A 25,713-nucleotide genomic window follows, 5' to 3' on the forward strand; every position below is an offset into this window, starting at 1 on the left:
CTCCAGTATTGGTATCTTTCATAGATTCACATGCGACCCACCCTCCTCCCCATAGGGGCTCACCTCTTTTATTTTCTTGTATTCACTAGTGCGGAGAAATCTGAGAGACTGAGCCTCTGTGCTGAGGATTCTAAAGGGGTGGTCTCGCCTGATTGGCTGAAGTTTGGGCTTTTTCTAATGAGGCTGATAGTTACAAAACTGAATGTGTTTTTTCCTATTGACTACAATGAAAAAAAAAAAAAAATATAGAAAAGGGTTTGTTATCTATTTATTGCTTTCTATGTACCGTGGGACTCCCACTTCGACGACGGGGAATGATTCAAGCATGTGACTCTATGAAAGATATCAATACTGGAGAACCACAGTTACAGGTAAGTAACTTATTTTCTTCTCTCTGTAGCCCAGCAAATACTTGCCGTGGGTACTGTTGAGATGAATTTTCTCAAAGGTTTGTTCCCCTTAAACCTTTGTGATGCCACAGTGGAACCTTAAATTGGTCCTTACCTTCCTCATGTGTAGCCCTTTTGAGCCGTTGCAAGATGTTCCCTACGTCTGACCTTGAAGATGGTGTTTCTAGTTGTGATAACTTTAGCTTTTCGTGTGAGTGACCTTCAAGCTCGTGTCAGTCCAGCTGCCCTACATCACCTTCTTGCCGGACAAACTAGTGCTGAGGACAAGAGCAGCCTTTCCACCAAAAATCGTGACTCCCTTTCATGACTGACAGTCCATCACTCTTTCAATGTTCTTTGCCCCACCTCACCACTTGAAAGAGTAAGAGGCTTCAGTGTTTTGACTCCAAGAGTGCTCAGCCTTTACATCAATCATAACAAAGACTATAGGGTTGACGATCATCTCTTTTTGGGATTCTCAGGAGCAAGAAAGACAAAGCAGTGCAGAAAGAGGGGCTGTGATCAGGTGGATAACCCTTTACATTAAGATCTGCTACGCAATGGCTAAGAAGGGGCCACCAAAAGGATTGAGGGCCCATTCTACCATGGCTACGGCTGCTAGCACTACATTGGCATGTGGAGAGTCTGCCCTGGATATGTGTCAGAGTGCAACATGGTTATCTCTGCCCATGTTCATAAATCACTGCTGCCTTGAAAACCAGGCCTGACGGAAAGGGCATTTTAGTAATTTGCCCCTTCTGGACTGTTTGGTCTGAGTCATTCCTCTGATCCACCACTGGGGGAGGTATTGCTATGATATTTATTCGCAATGTGAGGAATCTGGGGTTATAAATATCCGTCAGAAGAACAAGTTACTTATCTTCAGTAACTTTCTTTCTGATGAATACTCTAATCTCAGATTCCTCACTGCCCTCTCACCTCCCAAGTCTGTGGAATGGCCTTTCTTTCATCAAAAGGTTCCAAATTAGAGATCTGCATGCAACACAATTGCTTGCTTTTTAGGCTTAGCTCTAGAGGGCATGGGCGATGTCCAGAAAGAAACTGTCCTACAGCAATCGTCACTTCCAGGGAGGATTCGATACAGAGCCACACAATAGCACCCACTGGCCTGCAGGGTCACTGCTGTAAAATCTGCCAGATCCAGACTGGCACCTGGGAATATTCAGAAGACGAGGAATATGCAATTAGTCAGAGTATCCACCAGAAAGAGCACTTCTGGAGGTAAGGAATTTCATTCATCCTGCATTTCAAATGTCTAAAGATGTTTTTAAACCACTACAATTTTCACTGTTGCGTACATATGTATAATGTTCATCAGATATTAACAGCTTTTTCCATATGATGAATCAGGTTGGTGCCCTCTGTCAAACAGCCTCTTAAAAAATATCTCATATCCCTTACCTTTAGTTAACATTTAAATGGTTGTTTCTTTTTCTTTGCTTTTGTCTTGGTAGAAAACAGTTGCCCAAAACATTCAGGGCCTGATTCTAACTTTGGAGGACGGTGTTAAACCGTCCCAAAAGTGGCGGATATACCACCTACCGTATTACGAGTCCATTATATCCTATGGAACTCGTAATACGGTAGGTGGTATATCCGCCACTTTTGGGACGGTTTAACACCGTCCTCCAAAGTTAGAATCAGGCCCTCAGTCTTTTCTGGTAATCAAAACAGTTGGTTAGACAATGATACTTTGACAATTCAGCGGAATCAAAAACTAGAAAATATGAGGAACAAAAGTAAGAACGATAATTGAAAATGATGGAAACAAAATTGAGACAGTTGGTGATAAAGAGCAAAACATTCATTTAAGGCTTTTAGTGGGTTGCTTCTAATGAAAGCAAGAGAAACAGACAAGCTTAAATGAAAGAGTAAAGCAATCAAAGCAGATGTGCTGTAGAGAATGGAAGAATGCTAAATGCAGGTGGTAAAAACGAGAAAGCAAAGACAGATGAACACATATAAAGTGATGGTGTAATAAGACATATTCTTGCAACTTCCCAGGTCAAGAGGAGAGAGAATGATGTTGCTCTCCTCCAGCAAGATGTGGCATTACTACAGGAACAGCAATTAATCTGCCGAACACAGGTGAGTATAGGGGATTGAAATATTTATTAGTATCATACTACCAATAGCAGTGGTTAGCAGACATTAGGACAGAGCTCTCTTGGCTCAAACAAAACCCTCATTTTGTCCCAGAAACACTTCACCTGCCCTGACAGAAAAGAACCATAAAATAATGTATGAAAAGGCAACTCCTGTCCTTTGGAGTTCAGTCTCTTCATATTCATATTTAAGCATGTCTTCTACTGATTCTTCATCCTCTTAAGTAGGAACCACCCCATACCACACTTCTCTTCGGATCCTTGTAAATTGGGATCTGCAAGAGTACCAACATACATTCAACTGTAAAGTAATGAAGCTTAGATTGTTTTTAATGAAGTGTAGTATACCCACTTACTATGGAGTTCATCATGAAACAATGTAATTGCTTGGTGTCTGCAAAGAAACATAAAGCTGTTGTACATTTTGGCCGCACGTTTAGCTTTCATTGGCATTTTCTTAGTGGATATAAGTGAATGGCAATGTTCTAAAGAACTTATATGAAATCTTTGTCTTTCGCACGGTGGCCATACACTAACCAACATACCATATTTAGGTCTTTGTGCTTGCCTAATCTGCCTTAAAGGCCACACCTGGGAGCAAACAAGTCTTCCCATACAGTTGGTTCCCTGACTGCTGTTTAACAATGTTTTGCCCTTCTGTGTTTGGTTCTGCTGATTGCTTTCGCTTACAGCCAGTTGCCACTAAGTGTTTGGGATTTATTTTAACATATCCTGAAGGGCTGGAGTGTATCCACATGAGTGGAGTAGAATGGGGAGTTGTCACAATGTTCACTGCTATGAATGCAGGAAGAAGACTAGGGACATATAGGAGTTTGACATGACTTCTTAAAATGCATTCATCTTGACGGATATCTATTGTAATAAATATATAAATAGTTTTTTACTTGCATCAAGGTGGTTACATAGTGGGGCTTTGCCAAAAGGCAGCCATACTAGAACGCACATTAAAATGTATTATTGTGTTAGGTGCAAAAAGATATACAAAGCATCATTAGTTTGTGGGTAGTGCAGGAAAAACAATCTGAATTTACTGTGATTGGGAAGACAAATAGGATGTAGAACAGAAGTTCATATTAGTAGGATGTAGCAAAGATATTCTTACATGTAGGCTTGGCACAGAGACATGCAATGTGTAACACAGAAGTTCTTTAAAGTAGGATGTAATACAGTAAACGTTCCAAGTAGAGTTTAGCATTGGAGGCCATTTTAAGTAGGGCACAGAACAGACACTTTTGCAGGTTGTGTTGCACTTATAAAGTAGTAGGATGTAGCAAAGAAGTTCTTAAAAGTTAGGAATAGCACCGAATCTCTCACAAAGTAGGGCTTTGAACACAATGTGTTACAAGTAGTCTAGTACAGAGGATCCTACCTGTAGGTTCTGAAAGCTCAAGCAAATAGGGTTTAACATGGAATGCTCTCACATGTAGTATGTAGCAGATGAGTGTCACAGTTGATTTTAACACAGGAGCTCTCATAATCTGGCACAGAAAGCCCTATCAATGTTGTCTAGCACAAATAGCTTTTATGACTACAGTTTAGCGCAAATAACTGTGCATGATTAGGACATAACACGGGAAGTCCCAAAAAGATCATATGATTTGTGTCAAGCCGAATTTGGTCAGGTATAGAAAGCTCCCACAAGTAAGTCCTGGCTGAGAAATCAATCACTAATGTGGTTAAGCAGTGCTCATAAAAGTATATTCCTGGACAGAAAGTTCTTATGAATGTGGAGTAACACTGAAAAAGTTAAGTGTAGTGCATAAATGCCTTATGACCAAAGATCTAGCACAGAGATCATATCCATTAGGTTAGATAGGACTGCTCTCATGTGTAGGCTGTAGCACAGAACGTGCTTATGAGTAGGTTTGAGGACAGAAAATGTATCCATTGAGCTAGTCAATTGATGCTTTTATGAGATGGCTTTAGCACAAAAGCTCTTCCAAGTTGGTTCTAGCACAGAAGGCTCCTTTGGGTTTTTTTGTGCTGAAAGATTTATTCTCTGCTCAGCTTACCCAGAAGGAGGAGCAGGTGAAACAGCTGAAGGTTGAACTTGAAGGTGTCAAAGAGGAACTGTCCAGGTGCACAAGTAACATTTCTGAAGCAAATTCCGACAAACAGCAGCTAGAGATGGAGCTGACTATCTTGAGGGAGAAGCACAAGACAGCTCAACAAGAGGTATGTTTGTGGTTTCAAAAAAAACGTAACAGCTTGTGACAAGCCACTTCAGGATGTTCCACCGTTAAAGGGCCTGGGAATAATCACTATATAGTAACCAATATAACATAACAAACCAGGTGGGGATCCATTCCAAGCTGCACGAACAGCATAGATTTTTTATGAAAATTATCAATACATCTTGTAAAATGAAGGGAGTGTTTTGCATGCTGCTCACTTATGTTCAACTGCTGCTACATTAGGCAAACCATAGACTTGTTTGTCTGAGCTGGCAATGACAAAAACAAAATAACACAGTTTTGCCAACACATGATACAGTTCAATAAAAGCAATACCAACGCCAGATACAGGTTTTTCATGAGTTTAAGTCCTTAAATTGTCCTTGTAAAAACTTATGATACCTGAACAAGCACACCCTTATTGTATTGAACAAATTGTTAGGGAATATTACCAGCATCTTCATGATCAATGTCTTCAATTTTAAAGTTGAGTGTCCTTCTTGGACCCCCAGTTAATGTTTAAGGGCGCATATATCTAAAGTACATAGAATTTTCCTTAAAATGCCACTGTCTCAAGAATTACATGTGCACGTAAGCAGATAAGGCCCATAAAAGAATATCAAAGATGATAATAGTTAGCTTGATATTTCGATTTTCTAGACCACCTCTCAAAGTATGGCTAGGTAACCGTGCACTGTGAATTTTCAGGTTGTGGAAGATCTTATAAATGTTATCTAAATTCCAATCTGAACTCTCATTTTAGTTTTGTCTGTGGACACAGGTACAGCTGCATTGAGGCTCAAATGTAGCTCAGAAAAACCGTTAAGCATAAGCTTGACAACATTTAGGGTAAATGTAGCTTGTTTTTGTGATCTAAACAAGAAAGTGTTATTATTTTACAGTCAAACAGGATGACTCCCCAAGAATATCTCCCCTTATGCGCACAATCAGACTATCGGGCATAAATCTGACGCTTGAAGTATGATCTTTCCAAATGAGTATCCACACCAGTTTATAATCTGCCTTGATCGTCCTTTAAAACCAGGCTTTCCCTTTAGCTAATTATCTATACCCTGAAATTGAGTTTTATTTCTCCACAAGATGTTTGTTTAAATTTGTGTCCGCCTCTTTTTTTTTTAATCTCTAGATACCGTTAGTTTGCATTAATGCCCCCTTATCGCCATCCCAGTGAATTTAATCATGTTCCATACAGTGTCTCTTTAGTACGTTGTGCCGTGCTCATTCACTGCACCTCAGTGCTGTGCAGGACAGTACATTCATTGCTCTGCATCAGTGTTGTGGCCTTGTCCACATAGTACTGGTGACCTGCAGCACAATTCCTCCTTAATACAGTCCCTCAGTACAGTAGCTCTCAATACAGCAACATTGGGTGCAGCACAGGCAGGTAGCATGAAGATAGAAAGAAAGATTATAGTTACTTCATCTTTCATCCCTCTGACCTGGGATGAGAGCAATTCGGGGAACGGACCTGTACTGCCTGTCAAGTGTACATTACCGTTCTGCAGCAGGCTTCTCATATACAAGGACCCCATGAAGTAACTAATATTTCAGGTGTCCATCCTGTTTTTTAGGTGTTGTAGGGAGAGTGGCTCCATCCAGATCTATCTAGTTCTCAGTTCTTGTAAACTGTATTGTTACGTTTATCTACCTCCCACTGTGCAAATGTTCTTTAATTTGTTGTGTCCCTTCATGTCTCTGTACACATAGAATGACCTTTTAACTGAGTGTGTTCTACCTACATCACAGATGCATTTTCCAACTAAATCATTTATTGACTCATTGACTCCCATGTGGTGTAAGATGCATGCAAACACACCCAGTGGCAATTTCTGTCTCTTTTCTCACATGTTCCAAGGACCAGATGACCTTAAAATATTGGAATGGCTTATAAATAGTTCCTCTTCTGGCTCCCATATTCCTTGAAATGAACAAGATAGAAAACCTAGACGAGCCACCACTTCATCTTGCCATCCTTTTGAAGACCATTTGTGAATGAGCTTTCCTATTCATAAAGTAAAGTTTGTGACCATTTGTTGTTTTGGAAGTACCCCCTCATTAGCTGCTGCTTTGATTATTAATTTTTTCTCCTGGACTTTTAGTTCTGTCTTCAGGCAAGTACCTCTAATGGCTAGATGAACAGAAATTAAACAATGATTCTAAGGGGGATATCACCCCCGGAGATTTACGAATGATTAGTTGCCATAGTGCTGGAAATTCTTCACAGCAGGGGTACACAACCAGTGTCACCCTGGCGGGTTAGAAAACACCATAATGGAACTGCACTTCTAATGTTCAGATTTTGCAGTGCAGCCATGGTCTTTCCATACAACCTAAAGCACTTGTAGAAAACTAATTCTCAAGGAATTCAAAGTGGTCACCCTTTAGTGAATTGTTTGACAACACTACCAAATAAAATGACTCCAACAAATTAATGCATATATGAATGACGCACAACTCATTCTGAAACAACAAAATCAAAGGATACAAATGAAATAGGCGCTCCTTCAAAACACAATTTGGAACAAGTCCAGAACAGACCATTTTGTCCCAGGATGTGGCTGAAACATTTCGATTGTTACCTATTATTGAAAACACAAAAAGGCAAATACGACTAGTTACCCTTGTTTGCAACTTAGTGGAATAGCACACAATTGTCATTGTGGGTCTTTATATGATTCGCTCCAGACAAAACCTTCCCTTTTAAATGGCCTCAAACATTGGTCCCTGCATCTGCTGCAGCAAGGAGGGAAAACCCTGAGCATAATCTTTAATACTGACCTCACATAAAGTAGTGCTGTGGTTAAAAAAAAAAATCCAGCTTTTTAGCTGCCTTTACTGAGAAACATTCTACCTCCCCTGGAAACCATAATACTAACCAGAGACCCTGTGATGGCTTTGGTAAAATGTTGAAAAATAATGTTAATTGGATTTCTCAAACAAATCTCCTAAATCAATTTCTGCAGGCTGAAAATGCGGCTTTCAGACTGAGCCTAAATCTCTAAAGATTGGAACCAAGTAACAAACTCTAAAAGCCTCCTATCTGCTTCCAGTGAATACCACCATGTGCAAAGTAGAATACATCAGAGGCCAAGAGTCTCTCCAAAAACAAACGGCCCGCTGTGTGCAAGTTAGGGGGCTCTTATCGGCAAAAAAATATAAATGGATGAGGCACAGAGGCATATCGCTAGAATTCGAAGGACCAACACTTTGGGTCAACACTGAAACGAGGCTCTGAACCCTTTCCTGATTTAGAAAATGACTGAAAACTGAGCTATTAAAAACACCTTCAATTAACACAAACCAAACTTACACCAAACCACAACATAAAAAAACATTAGCTAATCCTTGAAAAACAGCACACATACCCAAAGGGGAGCGATTCCCCCGTAGGAATTCACTAACATTTTGGAATCTGTTTCCTCTATCATCATTGTACTGTAATTGTCATTACTTTTTGTTGTTTATGTACAGTGACACCACACGTTTCTGTTTATAATGTTGGGTTATTTGGTACACCTCATAATAAAACATTTGTTTTTACATCGGATGATCATTTTGAGTATGAAATTGTACAAAAATAATTAACCAACCACAACTATCTAGCTGATAACAAGTAAGTGAAGAGGTCTGCTCTTCATTGTAAGTTATCCATGTGTTCCCTTCTCTTGCATTGTAGTCAGCTGTTACCCAGCTGGAATTTCGCTCTATTTGTTGTTTTACATACATATGCATGAAATGCCATTTAGGCTGTCTTTCGAAGTTCACTGGAGCACCTTTCAAAGTTGAATTTAAAAAAATGCTGTGCAGTCATGTACATTGGTGATACTGCAGAGTCTTCCTTGCGTTATTTCTCGATTTTCTTTTTGGAGGCTTTTGCTGGTGAGATTTTGGGGCATGGGAGTCCTGTGGTGTGACGTTTCTGCATCACTTGTGAACCCAGTTTGGCGAGGCTCTCCTCTTACTAGCTGAATTGGCAATACCAGGTTAGCCATAATGAGGGCCTAAACCACAAATTGTGACAATAGGATTGTAATCTTATTGATTCATGAACGGTAAGCATGTCTATTTAACTCCTATGTCTCCACTCTTTCAATTACTGTAACATGATAGCTTGATACCAAGAGCAATACTGGCTGTTATATACCCTCTCTGAATTATAGGCCTTAAATGTAGGTGAGGACACTTCAAAGGCAGGAGTATAGTGCTATTGCAACATCCATCCATTTAGGGCAGATTGTTGTAAATAAATGAGGAGAAACAGAGAGAACCCTTGGAAAGTTGGAGCAGAAGGCCTATGCCTGCTATTAATCATCACCGTTTCATGAACAAGTGTATCCAAATGAGTGTCTAACGTCTGAATCCATCAAAGCATGTAATTAAACTTGTATATCTCCCACTTGGCTTACATTGATGAGTTGGGGGGTACCTCAGAAGAGAGGAGTCCTGAGGAGATATGTAGGAGGAGGAGAAGGTAAAAAGGTAAATGTTTTTTAGCATTCTCCTCCTTTTGAAATCCGAGACGTGGAGGGGCCAGATACATGTGGCTAGGGGCGAGTTCCAAACCCTTGGTGCATAGAAATTGTATTGGGTCCTCCACATGCGTAAATTATTCCTCATTAGCATGTAATTTAAATTGTTTTGCTGCTCACCACATACACCTTCCCTTTTATGACCCACCACCGTGTTTCATTTAGTGGTTCCCAGAATGATATTGAATATTTTGGAGCATCTCCTGCCTTCAGGTATTTTTCAGCCGACATACCCCAGTCAGTCAGTCAAAATTCTTTATTTGGCATATTACCACAAAAGCACAAAATTCATTATACCTAAAATTATTTTAAGACATAATTCATTAAAATGTAAAAACAACAATAATAAAATACCTCATCTGTATAGATTACAAACTGACTTCAAATTCATGAATTCCGTATTCTCATAAGATGCCGAAAGCAATAAAGTTTCCATAATCGTAATCAAATCTTATGCACTATCACTCTAGATTAATGTACAACTGCCTCCACCAATTACGTTTTCTAATAGCAATAGCTACTCATAAAAAAATTAAAATAGCATAGCAAATATCAATAGAATTCAATTGTTGTACATTAATCAAAGTGTCATTATAGGATGTAATTTGACAATAAAAATATACGTCTGGGAGCAGAATAGAGTGGACAGAATAAAAGGAAGTGACATGTGCATTGGTTAGAAATAGTGTCACAAGGACAATTAGGAAGCACTTTTTGCCAAGTACTTTGCTTAGGAAAAGCCACTCTGAAATTTATCAAATTTAGTCTGAATAAAACAAGAAGGGAGTATTCTGAGAAGTTCGGAAACAGATTAAATAGGGCTCCATCCGGGTCATAGTTGAGATCTGGGCATAGGGATCAAAGGTTTTCAATTGCAAGGCCCCATGTAATCTCTTGTTCGAAATATATTCAGAATATCGAGGTTTAACTAGATCCTTAGCGTTCAGGGACAACGACTCTGGGTGAGTGAACATATTCTCCAGGCCTAAATTCCAGAAAGTGGATTGTAGGTAAGAGAGCCACGGAATCCTGCTAGAATTGGCCAGATCGATACAATCAGATAAACAGTCTTGAACTAGACTAGCCGCAGGATGCGACCAGGATTTCAGCCATAATAAAAGTGGGGCAACAGCAGTCAAATCCCCCAAATAACTTAGTCCCAATTCCTCATGACAGATAAAATTTGCTACGTTCTTAGGCACCATCAATACTCTGTGCGCAAATTTGTTCTCAACACGTTGGAGAGAATCAACTTTATTCAGGCCCCACAAACCTGGCCCGTAAATAGTTGCGGGTACACATTTTGATTTATAAAGCCTAATTATGTGATGAACTGGTCTGTGACCTAATTTACAGGCAAAACGAAAAATTGCTTCCAAATTTCTCACCATTTGTTGAGTCTTAAAAGTAAGATGGGACTTCCATTGTAAAGTAGAACGTATATGTAAACCCAGATAACAGAACTCCTTTACTTTGTTTATAGTGATCCCTCCCATAGAGAAACATTTGGATCTTGTATTTCTGGGGCCACAAGTCATCACATACGTCTTTGTGTAATTTACTTTCAGATCTAAGTCTTGCATGAAGATTGAGAAATAATCCATCAGGCTTTAAGGCCGTTGGCTGTACGGGCAATCAAAACCGCATCATCTGCGTACAATAAAACAGGAAGCTGTCTCGCACCCGTTCTGGGGAAATCTTTACCATTAAAAAAAGAAAAAAAAAAAAACTATAAAGACCATTAATATATAACAAGAATAAAAACGGTGCTAAAATACAGCCCTGTCTAACTCCTCTCAAAGAGGAGAAAGGGGAAGACCTCTCACCATGCGATCCATATTGCACTGAAACCCTCAGTTCTGTATACTGTATACATGTTTGACTAGCTCCAAGAGGTTCCAATCCACCCCCAAGGATTCCATGATTGGCCAGAGTTTCTCTCTATTCACCAGGTCAAAAGTGCTGGATAAATCTATAAAAGCCAGGTGAATAGATTCCTTCCTTGCGGTCACATATTTGCTCAGAATGAGGTGCAAGTTCAACGATTGTTTAATAGTACCCAGACCATGTCTGAAACCATATTGGATTGGAGAAATAATCATTGCCTCAGCTGCCCAATCCTCCAGTCGAGTCAGGATCACACTCCCCAATATCTTGGCAGTAGAATCTATGAGGGAGATTGGCCTATAGCAAGTTGGGTCTTTCCTGCAGCCCTTTTTAAAAATAGGGATGAAGATAGCCAATTTCCATGAAGGGAGGGGGGGTTTACTCATTACTACGCATCTTAATACATTAGTATCTAAAGGGCCCCAAAGGTCCAGCATAGACTTAAAAAGGTCAACAGGGACCCCACCCGGGCCAGCAGCTTTCCTTGATTTCGAGCGGTTGAGAGCTTTAAAACCTCATGTAAAGACAAATCAGTAGTGGTCGAATTAGAGTCCACAGAGCTCTGACTATCTCTTTCATCCCCTTTAAACAAAATATTATTGCCTGGCTGAAAAACCACACTGTTTCTGGTATCAAACAGTCATACTCCTTATTATTCTGGTCCATAAAATAAGGGTGATTAACCACCCTCCAAAATTGTGTAGTGTCCTTCAATTCAGTAGCTGCCGTAAGCTCGTCCCATGCTCTAGTCTTGATTTCGTTTTTCCTCGCTGCCAAAGCTGCCTTATATTGGACCCTAGCTATTCGATCTGAGTCACTAGAAAAAAAAGTTGATCTAAGAGCCCTTTTCAGATCTTTATGGGCCTTTGTACAGGCAGAATTGAACCAATGACAAACCCCTGGGCCCCGAATGGGCCTGTCATTCACCAAGGTCTCTGAAATAGCATAACATAATAGCACATATTCTGATACTAAATTATCAGGGGTAATTTGTTGCGACAGGCATAAATTAATGGAGTCCAAATTTTGTTCAGTGATTTCCTGATTGACTGTTTTGGGGTCTACCTTTTCCCATTTCACACGTAAACCAAATTTTTTATAAAAAATGGTTGCCCTATTCAATTCTCTATTAGTTATAGCCGGTTTACTATTACATACAAGTTTAATGGATAGTGATCACTAACACAGTGCAGTATTATCTTAAAATTAAGAATTAAATGGGAATCAGGGGCGCTAATAAGGATAAAATCAATAATGCACCCAGTCAGTTTTTGTTGTCATTTTAACATTGTGTACTTTTCTAGGTGGCCAATCGTGACCAAACAATTCTTAAACTCCGAGGTGATTTAACTGCTGTGGAGGAGGACTTGAAAGAAGGAAGAATAAAGGTTTGCACTGTTTTGATTAGTGCCCTGAGTAACTCCACCTATGTTTTCCCCTTTGGAATCACAGACTGATTAGTGCCTTCTAGATTAAAGGTCTATTGGTAACAACTCTGTCATGTGGCTTCTTATCCACATGAGCTGAGAAAGTTTTGCTAGACTTTACTTGGATTTTTTTTTTTAGCGTGGTAGGGCACTCTTGAATCCTGCTTCTTGACCTTCTAACTTATTTCAAACAATTACAGAGGAATGGAACCCTAGTCAAGATGTTACATGTAAAAGAGAAATAACGTTCTTGTAATGTCACTTATCGTGAGCGCAATTATATCCAATACCTTATAAGTACATGCTCCAAGCTTTTCATACCATTAAGGAGTGATGTACTTAAATTGGTTTGAAGATGTTGTAAAATCTTGATGCCATCATTTTCGGGTTTTTGATCACTTGAAAGTGGTTTACTGAATGTTTGGAGTTCTTCATTGAGAGGACTCAAAGAGTTAAATGTTAGTAATCCCACGTTCTAGAGAACCAATTGCCAATGGAACACGTATTGTAATCTGGAGCCTCCCTGGCACCCTAACTATATCGAATTTTCTTTTGTGAATTTTTCAGTTGGAAGAGAGCAGTATAGACGTTAACAACCTGAACTGTAAGATCAGAAATCTACAGGATGACTTAAGAAGCTTGCAAGACCTTTGCAGTGAAAAGGAGAGAGCTGTGTCTGAGTCAGAACAAAAGATTCAGCGCCTGCAGTATGAGAAGGAGATCTCCATCTTCCAGGTGAGCATTAACAAAGGTTTGGGGTGTTGCAAGAGTGGCAAAATCTACACCACTACCATGGCTGTAAGCTTCCACTATGCCAGGATTCTGCAAATTCGGTCCTGAAGAGCCAGATCCATGCCAGATTTTTTACATATCCACATTTAGAAAAATGTAGATTTCTGAAACATATTTTTTCTAAATTTGGATATGCTAAAAACCTGGCATGGACCTGGCTCTCCAGGACCGACTTTGCAGAACCCTGCACTTTGCCGTCAAGCAAACTGCCCCATGTGCTGAGCAGTTTGTTGATCAACCTTGTTCCGGAGTGTAAGGTATTCAAGCAAGTGAGTATAGAACAACAATCCAATAACAACCCTTGGTCTGTAGAGGTGGGGGCTGATTTTTGGATTTACTGCACTTTTCTTATCCAGGATATACGTTGTCTCTTTCTTTTACACTTTTTTGGGCCAGAGTCAGAGGCAGGATGCTTTGCTGCAGCAGCTGCAAGAGGAGCTGGAATCCTGCCAGCAGTCCCACCAAGCTGATCTGGATCGACTGAAGAATGAAAGCACCCACTTGCAGCAGGAGCTGAATAGCTGCCAGGAGAAGTGTCATGCTTCCTGTGATGAGCTGCAGCATTGCAGAGCCACTGTGGAGAGGCTGAAGGCTGATCTGGACCTCTCTCAGCAACTGCAACAGGAATTGGAGGAGGAGGTATGAGGAACACGAGGCATAGGAGGCTACAGTGAGCTGGTGGGAATCCTACAGGGCAAATCATGGCAATTGAGAGAGATCACAAACAAAACCCTATATTTTAGACTGACGAATGATGGGGCACTATTGATATCACTATCGAAATTAATTTTCCGCTTAGTAGTCATCTTTTTAAAATATTTCCAGTATTGCAGATTTGGTTCTAATAGCTGGAGTTTGTTTTATGCCTATCATGTGATCTTTATGCTTTTTTAAGTTATTAATTATGTAACTCAATTGAACGTTGCATTAATTAATTCTGTATTTGAAATATTGATCTTTATAAAACACGTTTTCAAGCAAAGCAATAGGTTTTAGATATCTTGACGACAACCTTCCTATGTTAGTATGCATAAATTACAGTGCTTTGAAATATAGAGTAGTAAATATTTGTTGTCCAAGAATTTTTTTACATTTGGTTTGTTAGTTTTATTAACTGATTCTTTCAACAAGATAAATATAAAGTCATGTTGACCAGACTAGAGGCAATTTCGTACATGAGTAAACATGGAGCACAGTAAAAGGTGTTAGGAGAAAGTATAAATAAGCATTCCATCTTCAGAAAACTGTATGTTGACTCCAAGAAGAATGAAATGCCAAATTCAATGGGTGTGTGGGTCTTAGTACCAAATAACAGTGGAGTGGATTATCAAACGACTTCATAAAAGCCCATATGAGGTTTGATAAGCCACATTCATTGTCAAATAAGCCCTAAATTATTCTTCTATTGGATCCTTTTACCTCTGGAGATCCTTTCTTTGATATATCCCTACCAATAATGGGGACACCACAATACTTTTAACATGTTGTCTTGAGCCTGTCAGATTGCTACGAATGCCTTGGCAGTCTCCTCCTGAAGCATTTACCAGTTAAGAAGTCATGTAACCAACTTTATATTTTCAGGATGGGTAAAAAACTTTTGGGGTTTGAGTTGCAGTTTAAAGATTTGGCTGAATAGTGATATTTCTAAACACTGTCTGTGATGTTTGGGTGCTCAACGTTATAGCTATAACTACAGTGCTTGCCTCCCTGTGATCTTGAATATCTGGTGCTCGCTAGAGATTAAATTGATGGATTAAGAACTTTTGCTTCTAGAAAGCCAGATGAGCCCCTACGAGCGAGTTTGGATTCTTTCCTCCACTTGAGGGTCTGGAATTATGTTATAGTCCATCTGCAGGACTGGCATCAGATAAACTTAAGAGAGAGTTGAGGTGATGGGGAGAATCCTTATTACAGGCTATTAGTCCTGGCTCCAGTGGGGAATATGCCCCATCATTGCCTTCTATGGTGCTGCTCGACTCCCATAGAGGGTAGATTCTGTGCATTTTTAAGCTTCAATTAAAAAAGAAAACTGTTGGCCTTTTTGCCAGTAATCTTCTTGTCCAGCATTGTGGATTTAAGCTAATGCCATTGGCAGCACGTGAAAGGTGTGAAATACAGCATAGGCTTACTCTTGATAAGTTATTTCACAAACAAACCCGTTGCCAAAGCGGGGAAGAGGCAAGGGCATTGGTGAGCTAGTGCATGGTGTCATTTGTCCCCAGTGATGTTTTTTGATTATGTTGGTGCCTGTACTGATGCCCACGATATTAGTTTCTGCAGTCTAGATCTAGAGGTAGTGAAGCCTATTCCAAGTACTGATGAAAGTTCGTCCTTTTCAGAGGATCAGTTTGGCATAGGTGATATGGGAGTTAAATATTCTGAGACCTGAGTCATGGTATACTGAGCCCTACAGTGATGAAGTAGATGAGATTGCAAAAGTAATGCAGGACCTCCACGATGCAAGTAGGAAAGATATGTGGTCACTTAAAATGTACCTTCTGCTGTACCTGACTGGTACCAGTCTTTCTGATATTCATGTTGCCATTGCAAGAAGGTGGCTCACTGTGTTTGCTATGTTGATTCATCATTGAGGGCTGCAGAAATAGATTCTGTGAAAAAAAGATTTGCTTCTTTTGCTTGATAATATTGGCTTTTTGCAGATTAACATTGCCACAAATAGATACTCTACGCGTCAGTTGATGGAAACAGCAATTTAACATATGCCTGTGAATGCTTTAATCAGTCGGTAGATGTTGAAATTAAATACCTCAACCCTTGCAAAAGTAATGCCCACGTTACCAATAACGTGACCCATTCCTTTAAAAGAAACAAGGAATATAGAAAGACACAGACACTTTTGGATTTCTCTGTTTTATTGAGATTAATTTATGCAGGTTAACAGTATTAATTGATGCCTTCACCCTAGGTAAGGCCTGAGGTTTGTAGAAGTCAGCCTAGGACTTGATATTTTAAGGCCCATGTAGGTAGCCGCCTTATGGCACCATCATAAATAGCTGCAAGTGAGCAATTGTGGGAGGGCTGTTGCATTACATTACTTTAAAATGTAAATTTTTGCTATAAGAAATTCAGAGACTGCAACATATATTTTTACCTGGGCATCTAAAACCCTTCCCTCGGTGCTGGGTCATTTTTTGTAAAGTAGCTTCTTTAGTGGAACTCTTACAGGAGCCCAGGGCTGCTAAAACAAATTACTGGCTCCAGCTTTGGCCAAAGTTGCATCGTAGGATCAAGACAATTTTCTTACTGTACACTACTGTGGAAGGGGAACAGGTTGATAACTTTTTTTTTTTTATTCTGACAATTTCCATTCATCTAGTTTCCAGTGCTGCTAGGCCCAATGATGGATGGGTGCAAAAAAAAAACCTAGTCAGTGTTTGCAAATACCAGAAAGTGACCAACGAAGAGATGCAGCTTTGAAATAACATGTGGGTTTAGTGCAAAAACGTTCTGTTTCCAAAAAGGAGCCAGGCTCAAGTGACTGTTGCATCTGAAGGCACTCAACAAATATATGGGAATGTAAAGATTCATGAAAAAGGATCGTTTCAGAGTGCATTGTATGGCACAAGTAGGGCTACAAAAAGAGGAATGGACAGTTGCCTGACAGAGCAGGATATATCGATTTAATTTCAGGTTCTGTCATATAAAGTGCCTGATATAAAATGGTATTCATTTACATTTCAAATCTTTATTTCTGCTGCAAGCCATAAAAGAACAGTAAACGAAGATATAAAGATAATAAAACAATACAAACAAGCAACATACACATAAAAACAGCAAAAACGGATTAAGTCAGAGAGCCCTTATAGAAATGTTGATCAGAACAATAGAACCAAAACTTTTCATGAACTCAGTAAATAGGTCACAGCAAATGATCATATACAATCTTAGTCCAAAAATGTTCAAGGTGCTACTATATGAGGGAAAACAGAAATCTATAAAAGCACCCTATGCTATAATAATGAGTACCTACATATATGTTCCATACATCTCAAAGTGCTAGTGCATAAGGGGGAGCAGAGTGGCAGGGAATACCCTGGGCTTTTATGGTATCAGGTTGGTCTTAGACATCATACGCCTGGTCCACTCCATTGATAGGAGGTATCGAGAGACAGTGCTTTTACTTGCATCATATTTCAAAATACAAAGGGCCTCAACATGTTGTTTAACCTCTTAAAATTCTGCAAAGTATCCATGTCTTTCTCACCGTCACAAGGACAGGGCAGAAAAACAATGCATGCTCCACAGTTTCCTTACTGACGTCACAAGAGAGGCATGCCAACCTGTCCTGCTCATGAGGCCGACCCTAGCCTGAGGTGAAGGAGAGCAAGGGAAGGGTGGATAGCAGAACTGGCGATAGTTTTCTAGCTGATTCAGTATTGTCAAGGAATCACCTCCACTCTGAACTCATCCTTCACCAAAAGGAAAGCGTCAGACAGGGGGCCGAAAGAGGGTTGTGTCTGCATTAGGGACATTATGTGCTGGCCTTAATTAGCTTTGATGGTATTCTTACTAATGGACCCAGCTGTCATCGGCTCATCCCACAAAACCCCAAAACCCACCTTTCTCAGTATGTCTCTGATGTACCTTATCTATGGGATATTGCCAGAACCTGGCAATCCCAGAATTTCTTCCAACCCCTGGTGGTATGTTGTAAGCTCGGGGGTAGCCCAGAGCCTCCTATGGTAAATAGTTTCTCTCAGCCCTACCCCTCTGAGATTGACTGTAACTATCAGCCTCATTAGAAAAAGCCCAAACTTCAACCAATCAGGCGAGACCACCCCTTTAGAATCCTCAGCACGGAGGCTCAGTCTCTCAGATTTTCTACCGCACGTCGTGTGTAAGGGAGTCTCCCTGAGCTCTGCTCAGTTTACTTTCTCTTCAAGAGATATTCTTCAGCTTTCACTTTTGTTTTTGCTGTAGTACTTCTTCCATCATGTCTACAGCAAGAAAAGGTTTGTTTAGACCTTGTGGGACCTGTGGAAAGTTAAGGCTTCATTGTGAGGACCCTCACAAGGAATGCATATACTGTCTCCATCCAGAGCATAAGGTCAAAGACTGTAAAATCTGCAGGACTTTTCCTAACAAGACTCTCAGAGACAGAGAAGCCAGGCTCCTACTTTGGCTTCAGAAAAGAAAAGCCAGAGAAGCCTTTTCTGAGCAGGAGGACAGCGACACATCAGTGGCCTCAAAGAAGAGGAAAAGGTCTGTGGAGAGCTTCTCTCCCAAGAGCAGTAAGTTAGCCAAGAAGCTGCATGTATTTAAGGACAGACCTGAGGAACAGGCTTCAACATCCAGGGAACTTGGTGGTAAGGTTCGTTCAGAACCATCTACGCCTGCTACCACCTCAAAGAAGCTCAAAAGATCTTCAAGTTCCCTACCACCGTCGACGTCCAGGATGTCCACACCGTTGACGGCACCGTCGACGAGCGCATCGTCGACGGCAGGTCTTCCTTCATCGACGACAACAGCAACGGCCATTTTACGGCTCCGTCGTCGCCACTGATTGTTACCTCATCTCCGCTGTCATCTACGACTATAACGTCGGTGAGCTTAAAATACGGTCCCTCACCTGCTCACACCTTGAAGATCGCAAAGAAACCGTCGACGGGTAAGAAGATGAAGTCTCTATCGTCGACGCATTCATCAACGGGTAAGCTCCGGAGCTTTTCGTCGACGATCCCACCGACGGAAGCAGCGACGGCGCGGCAATCGATTTTGCCCTCAGAGACGACTACTCCATCGACGACACACCCGTCGACGGCACCTCCGTCGACGCCAACTTCAACGACATTGGCACCGTCGATGGCAAATCCGTCGACGCTCGCATCGCCGATGACGGCTCCGCTATCGACGGCTCTGTCGATGCCTACACCGTCGACGAGAACACCATCGATGAACGTACCGTCGACGACGACTCTGTCGACGGCTCAATTTCCTGATCCTATACCCAAGCATTTTGGAGCATCTCCTTACCTACCTCAGAGGATTCTGCCAATAAAAAGCAAGTCTTCTCTCCTACTACCATCCCATACATCACCTAGTAAAGTCACACCAGTACCTCCGCAACATCTCTTTGCTGATGAGGAGGAGGAAGATGATGTATATTCGGATGACGTTTTTTTCCCGGTGGCACGTAGCCCCTCAGAACTACGTATTAAATGTCAGGAGGAGGATGAAGAGGAAAGTGACCAGCTTTATTTAGATCAGCAGACGCAGAGTCACCTGCAACCTCAAGAGCAGCAGGAGCAGACAGTTCAGATGCCTGTTTCTTTGATAGCTAATCTACAGCAAATGATGCAGGACTATTATTCAAGATTTCCTCCACCTGGCTCCTCTACCCCGGTACAACCTCCGCATATGCCAATATCCACCCCTGTTCGGCCATCGGTTTCTACGGAACCTATCCCAGGTCCTTCATCTTGACAGGATGTTGATCCACCTTCGTCAGAGGATGAACAGGAAGAAGGTGAAATTCAGGACACTAACTCAATCATTCCAGAATGGGATGAATATCAGATTCAAACACCATCTCTTTCTACGCCTCCACCAGTGGACTCTCCACTGCAGGACATTGGTGGTTTTCATAGTGTGATGGAAAGAGCTGCAAAAAGATTTCAACTGCCAATAATATCAAAGCAGTCAGACTGTTTCCTATATGACTTCAAAGAGGATACTAGGAAGTCAGTAAGAGCTATACCCATTGTTGACTTCATTTGGGAAGAGGGGCTTAAGGTCATGCAGACTCCATCTTCCATACCAGCAGTATTGCCGAGACTTGAAAAGAAATATAAAGCACCGGACAATTCTCCAGCATGTTTGGTTAGTCACCCTAAGCCAGACTCGGTCATATCACAGGCAGCTCAGAGAAGGTCCAGAAATCCATCTTCATCTTTGACTGCACCCCCAGATAAAGAGGGACGAAGGTTGGATTCGATTGGGAAAAAGTTCTCAACGATGGCGGCCACTACAGTCAGAGCAGCAAATTCCCTAGCAATCCTGGGAAGGTACGACCGTCAGATGTGGTCCAATATGTCGCAGTTTATAGATCTATTACCAGAAGATAGTAGAACGGAAGCGCGCAAGATTTTACAAGAAGGTGAGAAGATCTCGGCTGAGATTATAGACTGCGCCATAGACGTCTCGTCTACAGGTTTCCGCCAGTTAGCTGGAGCAGCCGTACTCAGGCGTCAGGGGTGGCTGAAAGCAACATTGTTTAGACCAGAGGTACAATTGAAGATACTAGACATGCCCTATGATGGTGAGCTCTTGTTCGGCAAGCATGTAGATGATGCTTTGCAATCTATTAAAACAGACACCGAGACAGCCAGAACTCTGGGAGCATTACAATATAAAAGACAGCCCTTTCGGGGAGCGAGAGGTAGAGGAAGCTTTTCTTATAGAGGCGGCGCACATCTATACCGTCAATACTCTTCTTACCAGGGACAGTTTCGTTCCAACTTTGGCCAGCAACAGCCACATACCTTTCGACAGCAGTCATCCACAAATTACAGACAGCAGGCGAGAGGAAAGTCGACTTATAAAGCCAAGGAGGCAGCAAGGAAACATTGACCTTCATCAGTTGCCTGCATCCAACCCCTATACCAACACTCTAATAGGGGGCAGAATTTCCAAGTTCTTCCACCAGTGGTCCCAGATTACTTCAGACAAATGGGAGCTCGATATTGTCAACCGAGGACATACACTAGAATTCAATCAGCCTCCCCCTCGTGTACCACCAAGAGGTCCCCCGCCGGCCCATCTCAACGAACTTCTAGCGCAGATTGCTATCTTAATGGAGAAGGGAGCAATAGAGATCGTACCGAAGTACCAGAGGGGAACAGGTTTTTACTCCCGCTTCTTCCTTATACGGAAAAAGACAGGAGACTGGAGACCTATTTTAGATCTTCGTTCTCTCAACAAATACCTCAAGAAGCAATCATTTTGCATGATCTCCCTTCAAGACGTCCTACGCCTACTCAACCGGGGGGATTTTATGACATCCTTGGATCTCCAGGATGCATATTTCCACATTCCCATTCACCCCAGTCATCGGAAATTCTTACGATTCAGGGTTGCAGGCACTCATTACCAGTTCAGAGTGTTGTCCTTTGGCCTCAGATCGGCCTCAAGAGTGTTCACCAAGGTTTTGGCACCAGTTGCAGCCTACCTCAGGCAACTAGGGATTCAGGTGTTCCTGTACTTAGACGACTGGCTAATAAAAGCACGAACAATGACAAAAGCTGCCAGGGACACAAGGACATGTTTATCTCTCTTCAGGACACTAGGCTTAACAGTCAATTACCCCAAGTCTCATCTAGATCCTTCCCAGAACATTACCTTTTTAGGAGCCGTCTTGGACACAGCCAAAGCAAGAGCCTTTGCTTCGCACGACAGACGGAAGAGACTTCAAGATCTAGCAACACGTCTCAGCAGAAGAAGGTCCGCTTCTGTTCGGACTTACAAGTCTTTTCTGGGGATGCTTTCATCTTGCATTCCATTGATAGAAAACTGTTGTCTGCACATGAGAACACTTCAGCAGCAATTAGACAATCAATGGAAACAAATAGAAGGTTATTTCGACGATGTAGTTCGAATAACCCCATCAGCAACACAAGCTCTCAAATGGTGGAAGGATACCCCCCTCATCTCGGGAGGTCTCGCATTCCTAAAGGACAAGCCAGTGCATGTTATAACAACAGATGCATCCTTAGAGGGATGGGGCGCACATTTACAAGATCTATCAGTGAGAGGGAAATGGTCCACTCAGGAGTCGACTCTTCACATAAACGTATTGGAGTTAAGAGCAGTTTCCTTGGCGCTCAAGTCCTTCCTCACCAACATCAGAGGTTCCTCAGTCTTGATAAGAACAGACAGCACCACAGTCATGCATTACCTCAACAAACAAGGGGGTACAAGATCGCAGGCATTGTCGCTAGAAGCACAAACTGTGGCATTGGGTGATTCAGCATCAGATATCCATCAGAGCAGAACATCTCCCGGGGATCTCCAACACCTGGGCAGATGCCTTAAGCAGGACTCGAACCAGCTGCCACGAATGGGAACTCAATCAGACAGTTCTCGACCGCCTCTTTCGTCGTTGGGGCAAGCCCAGTCTGGATCTGTTTGCGACCAAAGACAACAAAAAATGCCAACACTTCGCAAGCTGGCGACCGCAAAAAGGATCAAAGGGGAATGCGTTTTTGATCAAATGGTCAGGGATTTATGCATACGCTTTTCCCCTGCTTCCACTCATCCCGAGACTTCTGCAGAAAATGAAGAGGGAACCATGCCGGCTTCTATTGATTGCTCCCAAATGGCCATGCCAGTATTGGTTCACAGAACTTCCCTTACTCTCGGAGCAGCCTCACATACGTCTGAGAACAATACCGGACTTGTTAACAACGAATCAGGGGCAGGTCCGTCATCCCAACCCGACATCTCTTCAATTATCAGCCTGGCTCCTGAATTCTATGAATTTGACGGCTTAGACATCCCTTCAGACTGCAGGGAGGTACTTGCCTGTGCCAGAGCTCAATCTACAAACAGGACGTATAAGTTCAAATGGAAAAGGTTCTGCTTATGGTGTTCAACTTCCAACGTTCATCCTCTGAAATCCTCTTCTGAACAGATCCTCCCATATCTGTTGCATTTAGCGAAATCAGGCCTTTCCCATTCGTCTATCAAGGTCCACCTCGCTGCTATATCCCATTTCCGACGAACATCACACTCACCATCTTTATGGTCGTCTAGGATAATAAAACAATTTCTAAAGGGCTTGTTCAGGATGTTCCCGCCGATTCACCGTCCTCCACCTCCATGGCATTTGAATATTGTGCTCTCCCAATTAATGAAGCATCCGTTTGAGCCCATTCATAAGGCAGACCTGAAATATATTTCTTTGAAAACAGCTCTCCTTCTGGCCCTCACTTCCGCAAAGAGGGTTAGTGATATCCAGGCTTTCACAGTCTCACCACCTTTTCTTCAATTCAAATCAGAGGTGGTCATTCTAAGAACTAATCCAAAATTTATCCCCAAGGTTCCATCGACTTTTCATTTAAATGAGCCGGTGGTTTTGAGAATTTTTTTTCCAAATCCGCGAACTCCAGCGGAGCGGGCATTACATTCTCTATACATTAAACGATGTTTAAAATTCTATATACAAAGGACTAGCAGTTTCCGTAAATCTGAGCAACTGTTTATTAGTTATGGGCAGATGAATAAAGGCAAGGCCGTTACCAAGTAGACCATAGCACGCTGGATCTCTTCTACCATACAACTCTGCCACCAGTTAGCAGGGAAGCCGTTATCGTCCAATGTCAGGGCACACTCCACTAGAGCGGTATCCACTTCGGCAGCTCTATTCGCAGGAGTCCCTCTGAACCAGATCTGCAGAGCGGCAACGTGGACACGTGCCCACACCTTCACCCAGCACTACTGCCTGGAAGCTACTGACAGGATGGATGCCGTGGTAGGACAAGCAGTGTTACGTAATTTATTTGCATAAGGTGAGCCAATAATCTCTTTACCCTCCATCCTCTATGTATTACCAGACTAATATTTTTTCATGTAGATATATCTATGTGTATATGTATATAATCTTTTAGAAGGTTGATTAGTATATTTTAACTACCTATATGAGTCCATATAGGAAGAATTGTGAGCAGGCATGCTTCTGGTGTTCAGAACTCAACCATCTTTCTTACTGCTGACTACTCTGATTCAAGCATGTGAATCTATGAAAGATACCCCAATACTGGAGAAGAAAATAAGTTACTTACCTGTAACTGTGGTTCTCCAGTATTGGTATCTTTCATAGATTCACATGCAACCCACCCTCCTCCCCATAGGGGCTCACCTCTTTTATTTTCTTGTAATCACTAGTGCGGAGAAATCTGAGAGACTGAGCCTCTGTGCTGAGGATTCTAAAGGGGTGGTCTCGCCTGATTGGTTGAAGTTTGGGCTTTTTCTAATGAGGCTGATAGTTACAAAACTGAATGTGTTTTTTCCTATTGACTACAATGGGGAAAAAAAAAAGAGAGAGAAAAGGTTTCTTTTTATCTATCTATTGCTTTCTATGTACCGTGGGACTCCCACTTCGACGACGGGAATGATTCAAGCATGTGAATCTATGAAAGATACCAATACTGGAGAAACACAGTTACAGGTAAGTAACTTATTTTCTTCCTGCAAGTCGGAAGTGACTAATTGGATGAAAGCCAGCTGTCTCATGCTCAACACGGACAAGACAGAAGTAGTGATCTTTGGCAAGAACACCTCACCATGGGACTGTAACTGGTGGCTGGCCGAACTGGGACCTAGATCCAAAACCCACACTAGGTACCTCGATATGATGATCAACAGCAAACTGTACATGACTCCTTAAGTCAATGCTGTCACTTCTTCCACTCCTGTATATTTTCAAATGGCTCTGAAGCAGCCATTTGAAAACTCTCACTCACACCCTAATCAACATCAGATTGGACTATGGGAACAGCCCCTGCGCCAGGATCACCATGACACTCATTAGAAGACTACAAACCATCCAGAACTTGGCAGGTAGACTCATCCTTAATCTCCCACACAGAATTTGCATCACACCACACTTCGGGGAATTGCACTGGCTCACGGTACACAATCGCTCTCAATTCAAACTTCTCTGTAACATGTTCAAGGCACTACTCAACTCCAGTCCTACTGTGGCGTAGGCTCTCATTATCCTAATGAGACTACTGGATTTGGGCGGCAGAATCACTTGCACTGTGCGGGACTGAGTCTGAACCTATTACAGTTGACAACTAATCCGGGTTTTGCTCCAGCTAACTAGCAGTGCCTCATCTCCACCCTAGAGCAGTGATGATTGGGCAACCAAGCGCATGACACAATTGACTCAGGGAAATCGTGGTCACTCAGATCTCATCCGTTTCTCTCAGTTACATTAGTCTCACATATGCAAGGACAATCAGAGGCAGAATATAGTTCAATAAGGTTTTATTGAAGTAACTGCATCTGGGATAATAAAGCATGAATTGCAATAACTAGGACGATGGAGCATGACAAGATTAAAATTGTGACAAGGAGAGTGAAACATACAAATAGCGCTATCATATTGTCACTATGATCATTAATGATAGCCCTACCTAGGCTGTGTTAGAGCACAGCTTGTTAAGCTCTAATTCTGCCCTTCAGGTTCCCATGGGAAGACCTCACCCCTCATACCCGAGCAAGAGGCCCGTAGTCTACATAAGCAGCTGTAGCAAAGCAATCAGCAGACATTCGTGGTCATCTGGCCGGAATCTCTCTCTGACGTACATGAGTCAAAGTAGTGT

The 25,713-nt window shown here is 41.8% G+C and overlaps 1 protein-coding gene across 5 annotated transcripts in view; it reads left to right on the top strand.

Annotated features, from left to right (window-relative positions):
- PMFBP1 (polyamine modulated factor 1 binding protein 1) overlaps positions 1-25,713 on the top strand; it is an 881,291-nt gene that overhangs the window by 458,335 nt on the left and 397,243 nt on the right. For all 5 annotated transcript variants that reach the window (XR_011199809.1, XR_011199811.1, XR_011199812.1 and 2 more), the window contains 5 exons: positions 2,415-2,498; positions 4,544-4,711; positions 12,452-12,535; positions 13,142-13,309; positions 13,763-14,005. Coding sequence is in view for 1 of the 5 variants with exons in the window: in XM_069216463.1 (XP_069072564.1) it covers positions 2,415-2,498; positions 4,544-4,711; positions 12,452-12,535; positions 13,142-13,309; positions 13,763-14,005 (747 nt within the window). In the remaining 4 variants the exon portion in view is untranslated. The remainder of the gene's footprint in view (positions 1-2,414; positions 2,499-4,543; positions 4,712-12,451; positions 12,536-13,141; positions 13,310-13,762; positions 14,006-25,713) is intronic.

The sequence above is a fragment of the Pleurodeles waltl genome, chromosome 12, assembly GCF_031143425.1.
Source record: "Pleurodeles waltl isolate 20211129_DDA chromosome 12, aPleWal1.hap1.20221129, whole genome shotgun sequence".
Lineage (NCBI taxonomy): Eukaryota > Metazoa > Chordata > Amphibia > Caudata > Salamandridae > Pleurodeles > Pleurodeles waltl.